Source organism: Lissotriton helveticus, chromosome 6, assembly GCF_964261635.1.
Source record: "Lissotriton helveticus chromosome 6, aLisHel1.1, whole genome shotgun sequence".
NCBI lineage: Eukaryota > Metazoa > Chordata > Amphibia > Caudata > Salamandridae > Lissotriton > Lissotriton helveticus.
The window spans coordinates 618465520-618486733 of NC_136067.1; the positions used below are offsets into that span (position 1 = coordinate 618465520).

At 43.2% G+C, this 21214-nt stretch overlaps 1 protein-coding gene across 1 annotated transcript in view; it reads right to left on the reverse strand.

Annotated features, from left to right (window-relative positions):
* The window catches only part of IMPG1 (interphotoreceptor matrix proteoglycan 1), a 1759499-nt gene that overhangs the window by 1248282 nt on the left and 490003 nt on the right, over nt 1-21214 (reverse strand). Inside the window, exon 3 of the mRNA XM_078648092.1 lies at nt 6195-6361. Within this exon, the coding sequence (XP_078504218.1) occupies nt 6195-6361 (167 nt within the window). The remainder of the gene's footprint in view (nt 1-6194; nt 6362-21214) is intronic.

The window sequence follows — 21214 nt, forward strand, 5'->3', positions numbered from 1 at the left end:
TAACATTTTATTTTTGGTTGCTGCATAGCTGGGCTACGGGCAGGCTGGTGGTAGTAGGAGTGGACTGTGCACGGTAAGTGCACATGACTGCTCGGCAAGGCAGTTTGGCTGACCAAGCAGTCATGCGCACATTGCATAATCCCCATCAGGCTGCATTACACATTCTGGTAGGGAATATGCCTATGCTCCCTGTCCCGATCTGAGCGCCAATCCACGGTGCTCCGACCAATCACAATGCTGCATTGCAGAGCTGTGATTGGCTCAGGGGAGCCTGTGTGCTTGGGTGCTTCCTGCTGCTGGCTGGGACTGGAGTCAGGAAGAGCAGAGGAGAGACGTGACCTGCGGAAAAGGTAAGTGTTTTAAAAATATTTTCTACTCCCTGACCCCCTTCCCCCTGCTCCTGTTCCCTACCAGCCACCAGTGCCTCTACGAGAGGTGAGAACTTTTTTAAACTTTACCCATACAATCAAGTAATGTTTAAAAGTTATCTCTTTGCAAAGATGGTTACATTTTCTGACTTTGCCAGAGGCACAATTACCCATCACTACTGTCTTATTTATTACAACATGAAGTTTCACAAACGTGCAGCAGCTGCAAGACTATTTTTCTTGTTGTCACTCAGGACTTTCAGCCATGAGCTGCAGAAGAGATGCAAAATCATAGCTGCTCTATATGCCACATACTTGCTGTTGCTTATTGTCAGAAGTCCCTGGGAGTTTCGGCATAAGGGAAGGGAAAGCATATTCCTCTCCAGGGAAATGTAAATTATATCAGCAGAGCATCCTACTCGTGGCAGTGCATGGCAGCAGAAAGGTTGCTACTGCAACACAGCACTCCTTTTTGCTGCTTTAAAACAAGGCTTTTTAAAGCACAGACAGATTGCCTTGATGCAAGTCAACAGCACTATAACAATCTGTGTGTGACTTCATCACTAGACTACAGAACAGCCTATGAATAAAAGCTGAGAAGTACTTTCCAGCGGCAATGACGTCACATCCCTCCTCGCCCAGGCATCTATTCAACAGGCACCCTTCTCCAGAGTTTTTCATTCAAAACAGCGCTCTCACCATCCATTTACCAGTAAGCTCGCGGCCCACCCTCTGTCCCAGGCCCCTAGGTGAAGGAGCACTGAAGATAGCAACAACAACAAAATGCTCCCATTTGTCAGGTAGAGGGAAAGTAATGAATAAACAGGGATGGCACTGGAGTAACTTAAGCTACGCGCACCTTAAAAATAAAAAAAATGTGCGTGACCTTGTGTAATGTAACTGGTGCTCATGTAAAGCACTCCATCTCCTTCGGGTCGCTTAAGTGCACATTATATAATACAAATGCCTCACAGTCTCTGGGTAGCTGTCATGAATGTGCTTTGAAATTAGAGCTTTGAGAGAAAGAGGACTACAGGAAGAGGCAGATGGGCAGGCATTCAGTGGCATGGGGGAGTAGGGAGGGATGAATGCTGCTCCCATTTGTCAGGTAGAGGGGAAATAATGAATAAACAGGGGCGTCAGCATCACGTAATCTTTGCGTACTGAAAAACAAAAAAAATAACCTGACTTGTGTAATGTAACTGGAGCTTTTGTAAAGCGCTCCAATACCTTTGGGTCGCTGGAGTTCACATTATATAAACAAGCGCCAGAGAAAGTGCAACAGCAGTTGACCAAGCCTTGTCCTTAACTACTGTGCTGTAAGTTCGGGCTGCTGAAGGTCAGGTGACCGAGGCTCGCTAAAGCAACAAGCAATGAAGAGGAAGGGGTTAACCTGACCATGTGTAATGTAACTGACGCTTTTGTAAAGTGTTTTAATGCCTTGGGGTCAGTTTGCGCTCCATAAAAATGCCCCCAAAAATGAATATAACCTTGTGTAATGTAACAAGCACTCATATAAAGCGCTCCAATACCTTTGAGTCGCTTAAGTTCACGTTATACAATAAAAAATGAGTCACTGTCCCTAGGAAGCTGCTGTGAATGTGCTTTGAAATTAGATCTCTGAAAGGAGTAGGACGACAGGATGAGGCAGCGCGGTGGGCATGCAGCAACATGGAAGGAGTTGAGAGGGATCAATGCTGCTCCCATTTGTCAGGTAGAGGGGAAATAATGAATAAACAGGGAAGGCATCAACATCACTTAATATTCATGCACCAAAAAAAAAAAACATTAACATGACCTTGTGTAATGTAACTGCCGCTTTTGTAAAGCACTGCAGTACCTTCAGGTCGCTCTGGTTCACATTATCTAAACAAGCTTCAGAGAAAGTGGGATGGGAGTTGCCCAAGCTTTGCTCTTAACTGTGCTGCAAGGTTGGGCTGCTGAAGGTCAGGTGCTAAAGCAACAAGAAGCGAAGCAGTAGGGGTTTCGGGGGAAATCCTTGCACTTTGAAGTCTGAGAAAATAAAGGAGTCTCCCTCGCGAACAGTGTCTGAAGCAAATTACATTTCATCTTAATATTTGAACGGGACGGGGAAATTAAGTGGCTGGCGCTGAAATGGAACCACCAAACACAAGAAAACATGAGCTGGCATAAAAGAAAAAATAGTCCTCCAAATGAACACATAAACATGGAAGCGTAATTTTAACAGTAAGTTGGCATTGCTCTGTGGGAGGAAATCAAACCCAAAAAGGGACAAAGAGGAAGGGTTAAAAACCAGCAAGCAAGCATTTTTGATCAACATTCATGGGGATGAAGAACAAGGGAATGGGCAGGCTGTAAGCCCACAGAGTGAATACAGCATGTCTCGAAGAGACAGAGGCAGCACATGCCCTGCCTACGCTCAACATAAATAATGCAGTTACAAAGCTCCACGCTTCACAAAATCTAGCCTATGATATATGTACAAAATCCACTATATATTTCATATATTCTTGTGTGTAGCATCTTTTGTGGTGTATTCATCGTGTTACTGGTGTGAGTGTGTTAAACAACGCATTACATGTTGCCTCTGGGGATAAGCCTGGCTGATCTGTGCCAAGCTACCAAGGGGTGAGCACAGGTTATCTTTGCTGTGTAACGTACTTGACTTGACAAGTGGTGGGTTCTGCCTGGCTTAGGTGCAGACCCTAGCCAACCAAAAACTCAATTTCTAACACCCCTAATACCATAACTTTAGGGTATTCAATTACTTCTCTCAATTGAGTTGCATATGGCATCTAAAAACTTGGCCTTTGGGCCGGGGGCCTAATATCAAAAGACCCTAGAAAATATTCTGGTCGGTTAGTTTACATTTAAAAGTTAGGGCCTCACTCTCTGCTAGGTTTGAAGGTTCACAGGTTACCTCCAGCAGGTTGTGCTAAACTATCGCTATGCCGCTGCCATGTTTACCAGCCCAATCCAGCCTGAGGATAGCGTAGCCAGACAGAATTGCTGTAGCGAGATCCAGATCTGTGGCTTCGTCCTCCCAGGTTTCAGTCAAAAATACAAGATGGGGGTGTGAGACTCTAAGAACTCTAAACACTCACATTTGTGTTTGATAAGGGAATAGGAATGAATCAAAAAACAACTCAAAGAACTTGCATTAAGATTAGGACTTTGCCTTAGCTTAGTGTTATGGGTTCTATGGGTTACAATGTCATAGCAGGCAGGGATGAGGACACAATGTAGAATCCTGGAAATCTTCATACCAGCTTCATTTGATTTTAAGAGTGCGTCATTTTCTGTACAGAAAATAGCTATTCCAAGATAGTAAAAACCTCACTTGACATTTTCCATTTCAACCAATGCCCTTCCTGCTAAATGATCACGTTGCTTCTCACCTCTTAAACCATGGTTAAAGAACTTACATTTCTAAACGTGATGGCACCTGCCCTCCTAATGGTTCTCCATCCAGCATTCACCATATTCTGCTTTGGGTACACAGCTAAATTGAAATACTAACAAATGGATAATGAGAGGTCATACTGTAGGCATTGTGGAAGGGCTGTGTAGCCCGCTGCCTCTTTAGGGCCATATCCGGCCTTCACTAGTATTCTTCCATAGAACATTATTTCTAACTCGCTATCTTCCTCTTGCACTCTTTTACTTTCCAATATTTCTCACTTTTCCACTCCTCCTGACACACATTTAGTTAGATGCTTTAAATGGCCTCACCATACAGCAGTGCTGTGCTGACAGTGAGATATCAGACTCTTCTGTAAGGCCACACCACTGAAAAAGCCCCTACCTCCTTTATTGTGTCTTGTCTTCTCATTTAGCTTGACTTGGGCCATCTTTTCTATCTCTATTGCCTCTCTTGCCCTCAGTATTTTGAGGTGACTTGATGGCTTAAAGAGCTACACAAACTATCAGCAAAACATCTTATGTCAACATATTGTTTTAAATGTAATTAATTTTAATTTTAAAGCACTATAGGGTTTCTTTGTAAGGTATCCTCTGTGAATGTTTCTTGTTCTCACAATGTCTCTCAGGGTTTATTTCACTCTTACTATCCGTCTCACACTAGCCTGTGCACAGTAGTAGGATGGAAAAAAAAGTAGTCCCTCATATGAGAAACTGTTCGCTTCTCCTTATCTTCCTCCACCAATCGTTCATTATGATGCTTGTGATGGTGCACTCTGGGATGCCGAATTCCATTATCATTGTTATGAGTTCATTAGCAGGGTATTTTTTCGTGGAGTTACAGTTAGAATGGTTATATTTTTGTGCTCTCTTTGTGAGTGTTTTGTAGGTCCTATTCAGTTTTTTGACACATGATTGTCATGTTGGATTTTGAATTTCTTTCCGTAGCCTTGAAGTAAAGTGATTTCTCTTTGTAAACGTCTGCATAACTCTGTGGAGCCTAGGTGTCCGAGCTAGATGATTTGGTAGCATGAATACATCAACCCGATTGACTCTGATCATTTGATAAAGACTTCAAATAAGGAGACTAGAAGTATTCACATGAGTGGCATTTAAAAAGAGAAGTCTGGCGTAAGACTTTGACAAGGAGAAACATTATTCTGTACAATGTTGATTCTGCTACATCTGTTTGTGAAGTCACAATAAAACAGGATGAACTAAACTGAAAGCAGCTGTGTCAGAGTCAAATACTAGTAAGCACTCACGTGCTTTCAAATAAATTATCTATTGTTAAATGCTCATGACATATCGTTATTGCTTTTAGCCTGCTGTGCAGTCAGAACTTGTTTTGTAACATTGTCTTTTCTTGCCTTTGTATGGTCATTTGCAGGGATTCCTCGCTTGTTATATCACTCGCCAGTTGAGGGTATTCAGTGCTTAATTTGTAAAACAATAAGTGCCAGGGCTCTCGTGAGAAGGTCATTTCAGATTGCACCACACATTGCCCCTGCCATGCTGCAATAATGGTAACAACACAAACTAACCATCACATTCCTACAATTGTAAGCATTTGGACTATTTCAGGACCCTAAACTGTAAGACTGGCTTGGGAGGCAGGTAATATTCATTTTTTAAGCATATTGCATTAATAAATAGCTGTTGTTGTGGTTGTCTCTAAATTAGCCAGACAGCACCACCTTGTGGCAGGTTGTCATAAGCACGGTGCTGACAATTAAGTGCTGGTGCCGAGTACATGAAACCACCGGCTCAAATTAAGCAATGGTATTGGCAACTCTTCTCAGCTGTATATTTAACCCACCTCCATCTTAATGTAGGTCTGGTATGGTGGACCATTAAGAAAACAGGAGAGTACCTGGATCTTCACCTCAACAGGAGCTACTCCCCAGAACCCCTTTCCTGACCCCCTCCTCCACATTTTGGGGTTGTGCACCACACGAGTCTGTCTTGTGGGCTTAGTCAACTTCCTTTAGAAATCAGAGGAGTTAGCAGCCAACTCTAAGGGGCATATTATCAAGAAACGGTGTTAAAATTATCGCCGCTTTAGCAGCAGAAAACTGCTAAATTCCCATAGAAGCCCATGTTCTGGTGTGAACATGGGCTTCTATTGGAATTTTCATGGGCATATTATCAAGCCCATTATTGCCGCTTTAGCTGCAGTGTTCTGCCGCTAAAGTGGCGATAATTTTAACGCAGTTCTTGATAATATGCCCCCCAATCAGTCCCATTGTGTAGAGGGGAAAAGAACCTCTGGAACCCGAGGGTCCAATTACTAATATTACTTAGAGGAACATTAACAAGTGCTAATATTGTTTACAAAAACATTAACAATCTAGAAGACATGACTATAAAAGCTATCATATAGCGTGTTGTAGGTTGAATTTTAATTGACAATGTTGCTCTTACCCTTTGAATAATTTCCAGATGCTCCCCAGAATTGCTGAAGTTCTTTCCGATATCGAATAAACAGAATGTGTCTTTCTGGCATGCATCGACCCAAAATTGATACTCAGATGTGTAAGGAATCCGGTCCAGAAAAATTCTATAAGCTTCCCAAACCGCCTCCTGACAGACTAAAAGACAAAATAAAACCAGTTTACCTCAGATTAATGACGTAAACGTGACAAAGCAAAACAGCGAGTGTGCGTTCCAGAATAATTTAACAACATAAAATGACGATAATATTAGCGTAAATTATTAATGTTGGGCAATAATTTTTTTCCAAATCACCAACGGCGATAGACCCAAAAAAATGAGAGGTACATTTTAAATGTACATGGGCAATAATATTTTTCCAAATCACCAACGGCGATAGACCCAAAAAAATGAGAGGTACATTTTTATATCTCACCTTCTGTGAACAAAAAATTAATTCCATGAGGGACTTGTGTGCTGTGCACTCTGAGCCTGTGCCTCGATTATTATGTCCTGAAACGAGCTTAAAAGTAGGACTTTCCGGAAAATATGGAGTGAGACTGTCTGTGCATAACTGGTCAGGAAACAAGTTACAGGAGTGAAGTGAGACTCACAAGCTTCGAAGTGGCTTGGCTTATTTTCTTTTCTTATTGATGTATAGAGCATGCGTACGCTCTTCAAAAGTATCTTATAGGAAAACAACTGAAATAAAAAGTGGACTGGACTGACGACTAACGAAAAAAAAGAGTTTTGAATGATCTGTGGAACGACAGCTGGTTCTGGGTCACCCAAAGCAAAAAGTGGAGGTCATTCCATAAATTAGCACTTAGATGTCTAAGAGATCTGTGAACTCTTTATACCAATTTAGTATGGGGAAAAAAGAACAGTAAAAATGTGCTAGTGCGATTTTCCTAATTTTATAAACAAAAACGCATTTAACTGAAAAGTACAAAAGTCTATGCTAAATAATACATGTAATAAATAAAATTTTTGCAATGACTAGTCATACTTGGGCGTGGCAAGCTTACCAGTGAAGTACCATTTTGTACTGACTTAAGTTAGCCTAACTAGCGATGCTATATTAACAGTAATTTATACATTTGCATTGAAAGGCCTGTTTTCCACGTTGAACTGTTTTGCACAAAATGTTTTTATCTTCCACTGTAGATGATGTAACTTTCCAGACGCCTTCTATTAGTTAGTGAATATGTGTAGGAAAGTGGGCTATTAGTAGGTTGGGTTAGGTACCCTGAGCTAGTAATATTACCACAATAACTAATAGGTCCCGTCTAATTTCATTAAATTAATCCCTGCTCAACCTGCTGTAGCTTGGCAAATGAACATCCAGGCTTAATTTAGGAGGCAGGTATATGTTAATCATTTAATACCAACAAAACAGTAAATAAGTAAAACACACAACACAATAAAAATCAAACACCAGTTTACAACAATAGAGAATATTTTTATCTTCATACCAACACCAAAGCAACAAACATCCAATGTAGGGAACCAGAGATATGTATTTCGATAGATGTGGGTAAAAATAGTGCCTATAGGTCCAAAGAGCCAACTGAGGATATCTGGTCGTGTTGGACTGGGACAAAGTCACAAGTTCAGGCCAACTGTATTGGAGTGCAGACCAGGCACAGGAGCAAGTTAGGCCCCTGGCGCGGTGCTCCTTTGCGAGGCTTCATATCGTCCAGTGTCGGTTTCAAGAAGCTGTAAGGGCTGCGATGCAAGAGCGCGCGAGGCCACCCGACCAATAGTTTTCGCCGTTTCCGGCTTCAGGGCCCATATACTTTCAAATCACCATATACATCGATCAGGTGACTTCACGAGCTCTACCAATTTGTGTGTGTGTTCCCTATTATTAATATTCAGTGCACCCGACTTACCATCCACCGATGCGGGTACCTAATGACCACAATGAATCAGGGAGCTAGCTGTAAAGGAAAGGCAGCAAATACAAACCCAACCAATAGCATTCAAAATACTGTTGAAATGACCACGGACAACTGGAAGTTTTAAAATGTTTATCTAAAGTTCATTATTTTCTTGCATGAGGTACAGTAAAATAAGGCAATCAATAACCAAGATAACGTAAATTATATAGCTATAAAGAAATAATGACAGAGTAATCATTGAAGTACTGATAAAATGTAACGAGAAGATACTATGCTATTCAATAATATTTAAGCATGGACAGTTTTTATGCATGGATAACTATAGGAAGGCCTATAAAGAGTAACACGCTTCACTTAAGGTGAATGGGCCTTTGAACAGTCTAGGCAATGAAGTTCTAGACCATATCAGAAAATGACAAACTGCAATGCAAAATATAATTTCTAACAAGTGAGAAGACATAGGAACAAACTTATGGAAAAATGCAATTGACTTTCAATAGTTGCGGAAAGACATGGAAAAAATATATCATATGCAATGATGAACTTTATTAAAGCAAAAGTTAGAAATTCAGAAGGTGCAAGATTTAAGAGGTTCGGAGCAATATTTACCTAGAAAGGTGTGATAACCAAACCCTGGCCACGGGTCAGTTAAGGACAGGAAACCCTCAAGGAAGGATACCCCTCAAAGGACAGCAGATGCAGAATGGACACCCCGGATAGGACAGGATACCCTCAGATTAGGAATCAGGACAGGACCTCAGGACAGGACAGCAAACCCTCAGGACAGGACCGCTCAGGACAGGACCGGAACCCACAGTTCGGAAGCAACGCCTGCGCTCCACCCGCTCTGCAGCTATTGATCAAGACCCCGATTGGGTCAGCGACCTCCCAGCAAAGTGCTTTGCCAGCACTTTAAGGTTCAGTAGAACCTTAGTCTATGGTCAAATTCGGACAGAGTGCTCCGCAGCGCTCTGTATCTTCAGTCACCTATTGAGTACGATGGGTCAGTGACAGGTCAGCTAAACCAGACAAGTCGGACGGCTCCCTAGGGGAACCCAGGATAGATATACAGTTTGGGGACAGTGCACCACCCCCCAATGTTGCAAAGTGTCAGAATCCCTCAATTTCGATTGGTCCTAAGGTAGGATTTGGGTAACACACCAATCACAACATGGCAATTTAAGCCTACATTTGCATAGTAGGGTACCGCCTAACTAGATTGGGGTTCCCATGAGAAGCTGTGCAGAAATACAATGGCAGTTTTAACAATGTTGCACTGCGAGAACATGTGATTGGTTCAGCCGAGTTTTTCAGGTCGTTTCTCAGGAGCATCTTGCTCATCACTGCCAACTGGCTGTGTTCCATCAGTCAAGGTCCGCTGTGCCTCGGCAAGTCGCGCAGGCGCAGAAGGGACCTCCAAGATGGTTCTCGGTACAAACAGAACCCCATTCCCCGCGGTACATGAAAAGTAAGCGAAAACAAATTAATACATAATAATGTCATTATGAAAACACATCACAGGGTTTGTACTTTTAACTCATCATCAAGAAATAAACTTATGCGTTTAAATGTTAGCTACACTGATACGGGTACAAGAGCAGTGGCACGAGCAGTACCACATGATAAGCACAGCTATGAATTACGCATGCGCATAAATTTCCCTCCACTTCTGCAGACGCGTCAGGACACGTGAGTGTGGCTGACGCATGCGCAGTAACTAAATACAAGCGGCGGCCATTTTATAAACACGGATTAAAATAGTTAGGAATACACATAGGCAAGCGTCATAAACTTTACTTAAACTAAATATAAACGTTAGTAAGACGTACATTGATTACCTTGTTATACATAAACGAGGTTCTTGACTTCGGCAAGCCGCAAAATATGCGAAGCTTTGCTTCATCAATCCCCTCTTTGATGATATTTACTATCATCACAAAAATGGACCCAGATGCCAACTTTCTTTCACACTTTATAAAGTTCTATTTCTTCCAGCAATCGTTCTAACTTTTCTCTCTCAGTTTTAGTAGGGTGAGAAGTCTTCACCTTTTTGTATATCTGATCATTCACTTCCTCCAACTCAATCTCATCCACACTCCGTTTCAACCCTCTTGCATTTACCTCGTACTTCTTGGTGCGCTTGCGGCATTTACAACAGATAAAAATGAGAAATATAATAAGACCTATAATACCAATTGGCATCAGTATCTTGAACAACAAGCTTTTACCTATGCTAGCAAGCCAATGACCTACATTTGAGAGACCATCTACCAGTCTCTTCCAGGCACTATCAACCTCGAGTGGTTTGAGTTCCTTTGTCAAATTAGTAATGTTTTCACATATCTTTTGATCTGTACACTTTTATCCGGAATATAAGTGCAACAATGTTGCGCCTTCAACATCCGGCAGACTCCGCCCTCTTTCGCTAATAAGGTGTCAAGAGCAAGTCGATTCTGTAAAACCATTGATCTGATCGCAACCATTTCGGTATTGACCAGCAGAAATCCATGAGCTGTTTCAGTAGACAGCACATCTACTATAGTAGACAATTTGCAAATTCTGTGAGTGTTCAGAACCACTCCCACTCCAGGTATCAGTGCACTGAAAATACTACCCATAATTTCACCTATACTTTCTCTTTTACTACGCACTAAGCCATTAGTATCTTCATTGCTTCCAGTTTTTCCATTCACATGGTATATTTTCGGGAAAACAATGCCAAAATAGCAGCTTCCATACCAGTGATCCGGCAATTTGAAATAAGCCTTGTCCCCACAAATATAATAAATTCCAGGAAACACAGGCTCTGACCCATTTTTGAAACCCCAACCTCCAATTACCTTGTAATTATGTTCGCATTCACTGGAACCAATGAAAACATTATTATAATAGCTAGTCTTCTCGCGGTGAAGACATAGCTTGCCTTTCTTTTCAAAATCCAGCAACAGAGCAGGTCCCGCCCCACCATTTGAGGTGCCTTCCATGTTCTCTGCCCACTTTGGCTTTTTCTGACTTTCGTCATTAGCCTTCTTTTGTATCTTAATTCTTCTTTTCTCTGCCATGTTCAGGAACATCTTTTCCTGTTCACGCAAACAACAAGTCAAGTTATCTCTGTGTGCATCTGCTATGTCAATGTTACCTATGGTCAAGAAGTAGTCTCCCATATATCTTATGGTGTCGCTTTTGGTATGTACAGGATTCAAGTTCCCACGTATAGGAAGTTCAGAAAAAATTACGTCATTATTAGAGTAATAGTACTGTAACGGTCCTCTTTTGTAAAATAAACTAGCCAGAATGCTACAGGAAATTCCATATGTCAATGGCAAGTGATGGTATGTCACGCCTTCGGCCACAGAAGTAGGTAGCTTCATGCAGACATAGCAATCTTCAATTTCCATAGTCTCTACATAGTGTATTAACAAGTTGGCGAAAACATTTAAGTGTGTCCTGTTCTTAATTCCATGATAATGTAGTCCTCCCTCATCTGATGCTTCTAAGTCTCGTTTTGTTTGTCTCAGTGCTCTCTCATGTCTTGCTACACTCTGTGTTGTCAACTCCTCACTGTCGGTATTTACAATTTCAGTAGGGACAATGTTAGTATCTTTACTTACAGTGAAGGGTATAAAGATTGTTAGTCCTATCCAAATTACTATCAGTACTACTATACTACATATACACACCTTGCAGCACGTCTTGCAACGACTGCAACTCGGTCTACCATTCACAGTTGAATCAGACATTTCGGCTCAGAAGAAGTTTCTCGACCCCTCTTTGTGTCTTTACACAGCTAGCTTACTTTGTGCAAATTCACGGTGGTTCGTCTTCTTCTTCAGCAGAGTACTCAGGAACGGGCTCTCCGTCGCTTACGTCAGTTATATCAAGATCTTCAAGTTCTTCCAAAACGAGTGTCCATTCAGGAGACTTGTATTTCTTGTTTTGTCTTTTTAATCGTTCACTCCTTCTTTTGGAAGAGTTTTCTTCTTGCTCTGCTATCCGTGCACTTCTCCTTGCTTCTGCACGTTTTTCTTCCACCGTCTTTATCCTTAGCCTTAGTCTCTTTATGAACCTAGGCTCAAGGTTGTTTCTTTTCTTTAGTCTCTTAGTTGGTACTTGGACTTCACTTTCTTCTCTTATCCTCTTCTTCTCTTCAGCTTGTGGCAATTCTGCTTCACTTTCTTCTTCTTCTTCCCTTATCTCGCTAGTTCCAGGGCTATCATCAGATTCTTCTGCCTGGTTACTAATCTGGCCTTGTTCAGGAATATTTTGTTTTTGGCTTTCGATTGTCTCTGTTTCTGTTTCTGTTTCTGTTTCCTGAACCCGTTCTTCTAACCCTATCTGATCCTGTTCAAGCACTTCGATCTCTTGATTTTCTTCTGCTCGAACTATCACTCTATGTCTAAGCTGACCCTTATCCTCATCAGGTGATAGCGGTGGTGTATCGAACACCTGTTCTGTCCCTGTCTGACCTTCTCCTTCCTCAGTTTTGATATGAATCTCAAGCGGCTGAGGTTCTTCGCCTGTGCCTTGCTTTTCCTGACTAGTCCACTCTCTACCTTCACTAAGTCGCTCTCTTGTTCTGATAGGATCTTCGGTCAGATCAATCATCGGTATCCATTCTTCTGGCCATATGCTTGGCAGCTCGTCATCAGCTACTCCTGGCTCAGCTTCCTGGACCTCTTCAGCAGGCTGGATTCTTGGCAGTTCGTAGTCAACTACTCCTGGGCCAACGTCTGCTGTTCCTGCAGCCTGACTGGTGCTGGGCTGCTCGTTGTCAGCTACTTCTGGTCTGGCTCCTGCAGAGTCCTCTGCTGGTTGCCCTTCTTCTGCAAATTCTTTGTCTGGTAATACCTTCTGGGTGTGGCCAGCGTGGATCCACTGGGGAACACCTGCGACCTTCACTGCAGTGGTTGTTACCAGGATTACTTGGCGTTTCTTTCCCCACCTTGGTGCCAGACAGTTTGATCGAGTGTGCTTCTTTATTTTGACCCAGTCTCCTGGAACCAAGCTGTGGAGAGGAGTTGTTGGATTGAGGATGCCGTCGTCTCCAATCTGGCGAGAGATAGAACGCACTTGGTCACCCAATCTTCTGCAGTATTCAAGCACCAAATCATCAGTAATACTCAACAGTTTGCTTCCTGGCACCCATGCTTGTCTCATCACTCTTCCCATAATGATTTCATGGGGACTTAGGCCTGTCTTGCGGTCAGGAACACTTCTCAGTCCCATCAGGACCAGGGGCAGGGCCTTCACCCAGGTCATGCCAGTTGCATCAGTCAGCTTTGCTAGTCTGTTTTTGATAGTTCCATTTACTTGTTCCACTATTCCAGAAGCCTCTGGGTGGTATGCACAATGGAGTTTTTGCCTTATTCCAAAGGCCTTACAGAGTTCAGCCAGTATTTCATTCTGGAAATGTCCACCCTTATCTGATTCAATAATGAATGGCACCCCAAATCTAGGTATCAGTTCTTTTAGTAAACACTTCGCTACTGTCAGTGCGTCACTTTGGGGAGTAGGGTAAGCTTCCACCCATTTTGAAAATACACAAACAATGACAAGGACATATCGCTTCCCTTCACAACGGGGCATGGTGATGAAATCAATCTGTATCCTTACAAAGGGACCCCCTGATCTCCCAATTTTGCTCAGTTCAACCATTGTCCTCTTGCCTGGGTTCATTTGTTGACATGACAGGCACCTCTGGCAGAGGGACTCTGCTACTTTCCTGAACTTCTTACTATACCAAGTCTGTTGAAATACCAGAATCATGGCATCCCTACCAATGTGTGATCCTTCATGTATTAATCTTGCCATTGTGCCAAGCAAGTGTCGGGGTAATACAGGCATACCAGTTGGGCCCAAGATGACACCATCCACACGTCTCGGTCTACACCCATCCTCCTTCCATTTCTCTCTTTCTTGCCAAGGAGCCGACTCCTGCCACTCTCTCACTTCATCCCAAGTAGGCACTTCCTCAAACACCTGAAGTTGGCAGCTGGTTCCTGGCCCCCCTCGTTTTGGATTTACGATATATCGATCTCTGGCGCACCATTGGGCCACTCGGTCAGCATAATCGTTTCCCAGTGATACTTTGTCCATGCTCTTCTTATGAGCACCGCATTTTACCACTGCCAGTTCCTTGGGTAACTGGATGGCCTCTAAAAGGTCATGCACCACCTTGGCATTTCGAATGGGAGTACCTGAGGAAGTCAGGAATTCCCTCTGTAGCCACAATTGGCCAAAGTCATGCACAACTCCATAACAGTACTGACTGTCAGTATACACTGTTATGCGTATGTTTTTCCCAATTTTGCAAGCTTTTATCATAGCAATCAATTCGGCTACTTGTGCAGACTTGATGTTATATAGGTAACCTGCTTCTTCGATTTTTGTTAAAGAGACTACTGCATAAGCAGCACTCAGGCCTCCTAGTTCATGTCTTAGACAGGAACCATCTACAAACAGCTCTTTATCATGTTCAGGCAATGGTGCTTCTTTTATGTCTGGGCGTGGTTTAGTACTGAACTCGGTCAGGTCTATGCAATCATGTTCATCATCATCCCCACCTTCCATTTCCAGGGAGTCGGGGAGTAAAGTGGCAGGGTTCAGAATACCGCACCTAACAATGCTTACATTTGCTGCACCCACAAGAATCCTCTCATATTTAGTCAGCCGACTAGGGGTGAGATACTGCGTTTTAGTTCTGGTCAATAGAATTACCACTCCATGTGAAACATACACAGTCACAGGATGTCCCATGATTATGGACTCACTTTGTTCCAAACTTGCACAGGTAGCAGCTACTGCTTTTAGACAGCCTGGCAACCCAGCAGCTACTGGGTCCAAGGTGGCAGAGAAATAGGCCACAGGCCTTCTGGTCGTGCCATGTTCTTGAGTCAGGACTGACAATGCGCAGTTATCGCGAGTGTCACAGAATAGGGCAAACTCTTTGGAATAATCTGGCATTCCCAGCGCAGGGGCTGTACACAGACAGTTTTTCAGTCTTGTGAAGGCCATTAGGCTTTCATCGTCCCATTCTACAATGTCTGGCATTCCTCTCGTGGTCATTTTTATCAAAGGCCTGGCTAAGGCTGCAAATCCCAGAATCCACTGCCTGCAGTATCCTAGTACTCCCAGGAACATTCTGACGTCTTTTTGAGTACGGGGCAACTGCATCTTTTGAATTATTCTCACTCTTTCTGATGTGACTTTTCTGACACCCTTTTCTATCTGGTGTCCTAGATATTTCACGGATTTTGCACAGAACTGTAGTTTGTCAGGGGCCACTTTATGCCCTTTCTCACACAGATGATTTAGGAGGGCAATGGTGTCAACTACACAGTCCCTATGACTTTTAGACGCCAGTAGAAGGTCGTCTATGTATTGTACTAAGACAGAGTTCCCAGGTAAGGTCAAAGTCTCTAGACATTTCTTCAAGATCTGATTAAAGATAGAAGGGCTCTCTGTATACCCCTGAGGGACCCTGTTCCAGCAATACACGTGACCTTCGAAGGCAAACGAGAAAAGAAATTTGCTGTCGGGGTGCAGGGGTATCGAAAAGAATGCATGACACAAATCAATCACAGTGAACCACTCAGCATCCCAAGGAATCTGGTACAGAATCACTGCAGGGTTCGGGACAATAGGGCAGCAAGGAACTACAATTTTGTTAACCTTTCTCAGGTCTTGCACTACCCTATACTTGCCACTAGGCTTCTTGATGCCCATAATCGGTGAGTTGCATGGGCTGCTCATCACTTCCTGTATGATGTCTCCTTCTAATAATTTTTGTATTTCCAGAGTGACACCTGCTTTCACTTCAGCATTCATTCGGTAGGGCTTAGTGTTAGGATATACTGCATTGTCCTTGATGGCTATCTGTATGGGGTCCACATCTTTCATTAATCCCACATCCTTTCCAGTGAAATCCCACACCTCTGGCTTTACCGCTTCCTGGAGTTCTTGGGGCAAATCCTGCAGGGTCAATCTTTTAATTTCTGAGTCAGGTCTAAGTAACAATAATTTATAAATGCCATCTTCATCCGGGGTCTGTATTTCAACACCTTTTGGTGTGCAAAAGATGGTACAGTTCATTTTGCACAGCAAATCACGACCCAGTAGATTCACTGGACTGGTGTCACAGACGACAAATCTATGCATTTGTTTAAAATTTCCAATTGAAATCTCCATTGGTTCGGTAACAGGAGTACTAATCAATTGATTAGATACACCCACTACTTGGATATTTTCTCCCGAGAGGGGTAGGTTTGGAACGTCCACTGTTCTTACAGTAGAACGGGTAGCGCCAGTGTCCAACAGAAAGGTGACATCATTTCCGTCAACCTTTCCTTCAATGTATGGTCCAGACTGGTCTACCGGCAAGGAAGCGCCAAGTACGCACTCCTCGTCCTCCCCTCTCAGGCCCCGTCAGTCCTGATCATTACAAAGGAAGGTATCATTTAGCAGATACTGCGAAGTTGCTGTATTTCTGTTCTCACCGCTTTCCCAAACTTCTATCTCCTCACCCTCTGCTTGCTTTCCCCTGTATACCTGCTTGGGTGCTCGAGGCACCTGAACTGTTTTTACCTGGGGTTGAGTCTTTCTTGGCCTTTCTTTCTGCGTCTGTGGATTTAAATCAGGAGTATTTGCATTATCATCTAGTAATTGAGGACACTCGTTACGCCAGTGTCCAATTTCGCCGCACTGATGGCAGGGAAATTTCTTCATAGCCTCTTCCCTGCTAAATTTTGGCCGGGGCTTTCCTCCACCCCCTCCCCCAGGACTTTTGTTCTCAGCATTTTTAACCATGTTACTCAATTGTTTTTCCTGCTGTTCTGCGAGCTTCACCTGAGCCCACATCACCTTTTCCTTAAGGGCCTTTTTCTTTTCTGCCATCTCATCCTCGCAGTACTTAGCGTACCGCAGGACCTCATCCATTTTCTTTGTATGCCAGCAGATTTTATTATCTTTTATCCATTGACAAATTTCAGGTCTTAAACCATTTACAAACCTGTAAATAAAATGCGTCATGTCCTTCAAATCGATGTTATCAATACCACTGTATGTTTTAAATACCTGCAATAACCTCTCATAGAAGGAGTGCACTGTCTCGTCCCTTTCCTGTGTTGTTCTATCTATTTTTGTCCAATCAGTTTCCTTTGCGGGCACCTTTTCTTTCAGATGCTGAATCACCTGCTCATATTTTCGCATGACATCCTTTGATGGCTCCCCTGTTTCCTTATTTCTTGGGTATTCCTCACTGGGCCAGTCTATGGCTATTTTACACTGGGTCCATAAATCTACCGGAACCACAATGTCGAAAAACCCATCCAGGTCTTTCCACAGACATTTCTGTACCTTCACGAACCTTTGCACCTGCCTGTACCAGTCTACTGGTTTCTCACGTAATTTTGGAAAATCGTTCGTAAAGGACACAATATCCTGTCTAGACCAGGGGACATGCACATATTTCCCTCCAGGTACTTCGCGCATGGGGCATAATTGTTCAGGTTTCTCCACCTCCCTTAAAGCAAACTCAGGAGTCACTTGTCGGGAGCGAGCCTCTTCCCTCTTTTTCGCCCACCTGCTTCTCCATCTTTCCACATCTCCCCATTTCTGCAGTACTCCCAATAATTCTTTAATCTGCAGCTTTTTTCCTGCCACATTCAAGTGCTCTATATCTTTGTCTGAGAAGTCTGCTCTGTACGGTTTCTGTAAGGGCTTGGATTTTGAGATATCTACCCCCATACTAACTGCTGTTTCGGTCAGTTTTTCGTGGAGCACTCTGGTGTTCCTTGTAAAGCTTTTACATATAAACGACAATTCTTCTTCAGAGTAGGTATTCAATCGATCCAACCCCACATTTCCTGCCATTAATTCTTCTATTTCTACCCTCAGCTTATAGAGGTCTAAAGGTTTCGTTTGCGGAGTCTGTTTCTCTAATTCACGACTCCAACTCTCAATTTCATCCGGAGTTACCAGAGAGACATTCCTAGTGCCTGTTGCGGATTCTAATTTAATCTCTTTCGCATTAAAAGGGTTATGCCTCTGCTGCATTCCCTTTCCGGTCGGTTTGTTTGGCAAGTCCAAGAACGCAACTTCAGACTCGCACTCACTGGACTGATCATCTATGATTATCGGTTCCTGTCTCGGGGGTGCCATGACTGGGGTCATAACTGGAGTAATCGGATTTCCCTGACCATTTCCGTATAACGGGACCACTGGTCCAATAGTTACTGGAATAGTCAATGCCTCAGGACTGGTATTTAACTGGGAGATTTTCTGAATTATTTCTGTCCTTTGTCTAGCTAGAGCCTCTTGCTCCTTTTCCACTAGTATCCTTCTTAAAGTCGTATCATGTAATATCTGTGGGGTCAATGGAGGAGTAAAACTCGGGGCAGTAGGATGCGTTTCACTTGGTCCCCCACCATAATTTGGTTTCGGGAATAAAGTTCCGGTGTTAAAGGACCTGCGCTCTTCCCCATATGGAGGTTGAACAAAAGGCAGTCCTGAATTCGATGGTTTCTCTTCGCTTTCATACAAGGGTTTGGGAAAAAAAACTTTCGTACTTGAATATTTTTCTTCCTGGCTTGCGGGCACTTTGGGATATATATCCCTTGTTTCCGCCGGTTCGGGTTTCTCAGGATAGGGCAATACTTGACCACCTCCTCCCAGTCCTAGGAATCTGTCTTCTTCCTTGAGGAAGTGGCGTCGGGGAGCATCTCCTACACTGGAAGGGCGGGTTCCCTCATTATAAGGTGGCGGACTTCTGGTACAGATGTCATCTATCAGTTCATCATCTGACTCCCCCGGGGCCCCCCAATGCTTACACTTTTCGGTACTTTTCTCACCCGCTGTAGGGTTATGACATGCCGGCATCATGGGAAACAAACCCTCAACAATCATGCTCTGCCTCCACTGTTTCATCCTTTTATCCCTGGACTCCTGTTTCAGCCTGGGGTACCACTTGGTCAAACCCTTGTCCATTCGGGGTCTTTCTCTTTCAAAAGCCTCAATTTCCCATTCCTCTAATGCCTCATACTGCGTTAGTCTCGGTCTGGGATGTAGTTCATTCATCCGAGTTCTTAAATTAAATAAGATCCTACCATTGAAAGTCCCATCTAATGGAAATGCCAATACTCCATCATCTTTTGTGTACTTCACCCAATTCTCCAACCACACACAGGTATTGTACCCTCGGTCAAACATCATGAATGAGGCAGGAGTATTAGGTGGTGGGACAAGAACACCTTCCCTAGATTTAACTGGTTTGTCCGTTTTGAAATAATTTTTCACCTTACTTACAAGGGACAATTTTCTCTTGGTTCCGTACATGATATCGTATCTATTAGTCTTCCACTGATCCCTTTCAAACCCTAGGTGCCTTGGATCAGGTCGAGTTCCTGTAGTCTGCGAGTGCCACATACGACTTCTACGCTAAACTTTGTTTACAAACTACCTCCAATCAGAACGCGCTTCAGAAATCCGTGCGACCAATGGGTGCGCGGCTCTGAATAAGCTCCGCCAATGGGTGCGCGACCCCTTCGTGAGACAGTTCCCACGCTCTGGCGCTCACCCCTCCTTTACAATTCCAGCTCCGCTACCCGCCCGCTGCTTCTACCAATCCCAGCGCGGCACAGAGTGACGTCAGAGGCGCTTCGCGACTGACTTCCTCCCTTCACAAGGTAACGGAAACTTTCTTTCTTTTAAAGTGCTCAGTGCTTGGTTATTTTACAACAAATACACATTCGCCACAGTGCTCAAGTGTCTAGACAGGATAGCTTTGTTTTACTGCAAGTAAACTACTTCCATTTACTTTTCACACACTGCGGGTAGATCTCTTCCGCCTACCCTTCACTCTAGCATCGGTGAACCTGTTATTCCCCTAAACTCATCCACTTCTTTCCGGGATATATTCCGAGTTTAAGGTTTCTCAGCGGACCCCTCTGCTTTCAAGCTAGCTCCGAGGAACCTGCTACTCTTCCGATGTGACCCTTACTAGGTTACGCCACTATGGGAATTTTGCCAATGAACCCCGTTACTGTCATTTATTCACACATGTATTCAGAAAACCCTAGTTAGTGCTTCCCGGTTATCCTAACCTGCACCTAACTTTCCTCGAGCCTGTGACCTCAGGACAATGGATTCTATTCACCACTTGCCCTTTCAATTCCCCGGGGAGTTCGGACAACATGAAACAATACGGTTTACAAATGCATGGATTAGTACATATAACAATATAAGAACAAGAATAATAACAATACAAAAATTCATAAGTTTCAGCAGCGTATTCACAAGAGAATGATCAGGTCTCTCAGAACAGCCGCTCTTCTAGCAGCATCAATATACTAGCAGCTTCCGACTCAACTAGTCTAGCTAATCCCTGCCCTACTCTCAACTAGTCCCTAACCATCCTCTGCCTACCAGTAAAACTGATAGAGCGCGCGAGGCCACCCGACCAATAGTTTTCGCCGTTTCCGGCTTCAGGGCCCATATACTTTCAAATCACCATATACATCGATCAGGTGACTTCACGAGCTCTACCAATTTGTGTGTGTGTTCCCTATTATTAATTTTCAGTGCACCCGACTTACCATCCACCGATGCGGGTACCTAATGACCACAATGAATCAGGGAGCTAGCTGTAAAGGAAAGGCAGCAAATACAAACCCAACCAATAGCATTCAAAATACTGTTGAAATGACCACGGACAACTGGAAGTTTTAAAATGTTTATCTAAAGTTCATTATTTTCTTGCATGAGGTACAGTAAAATAAGGCAATCAATAACCAAGATAACGTAAATTATATAGCTATAAAGAAATAATGACAGAGTAATCATTGAAGTACTGATAAAATGTAACGAGAAGATACTATGCTATTCAATAATATTTAAGCATGGACAGTTTTTATGCATGGATAACTATAGGAAGGCCTATAAAGAGTAACACGCTTCACTTAAGGTGAATGGGCCTTTGAACAATCTAGGCAATGAAGTTCTAGACCATATCAGAAAATGACAAACTGCAATGCAAAATATAATTTCTAACAAGTGAGAAGACATAGGAACAAACTTATGGAAAAATGCAATTGACTTTCAATAGTTGCGGAA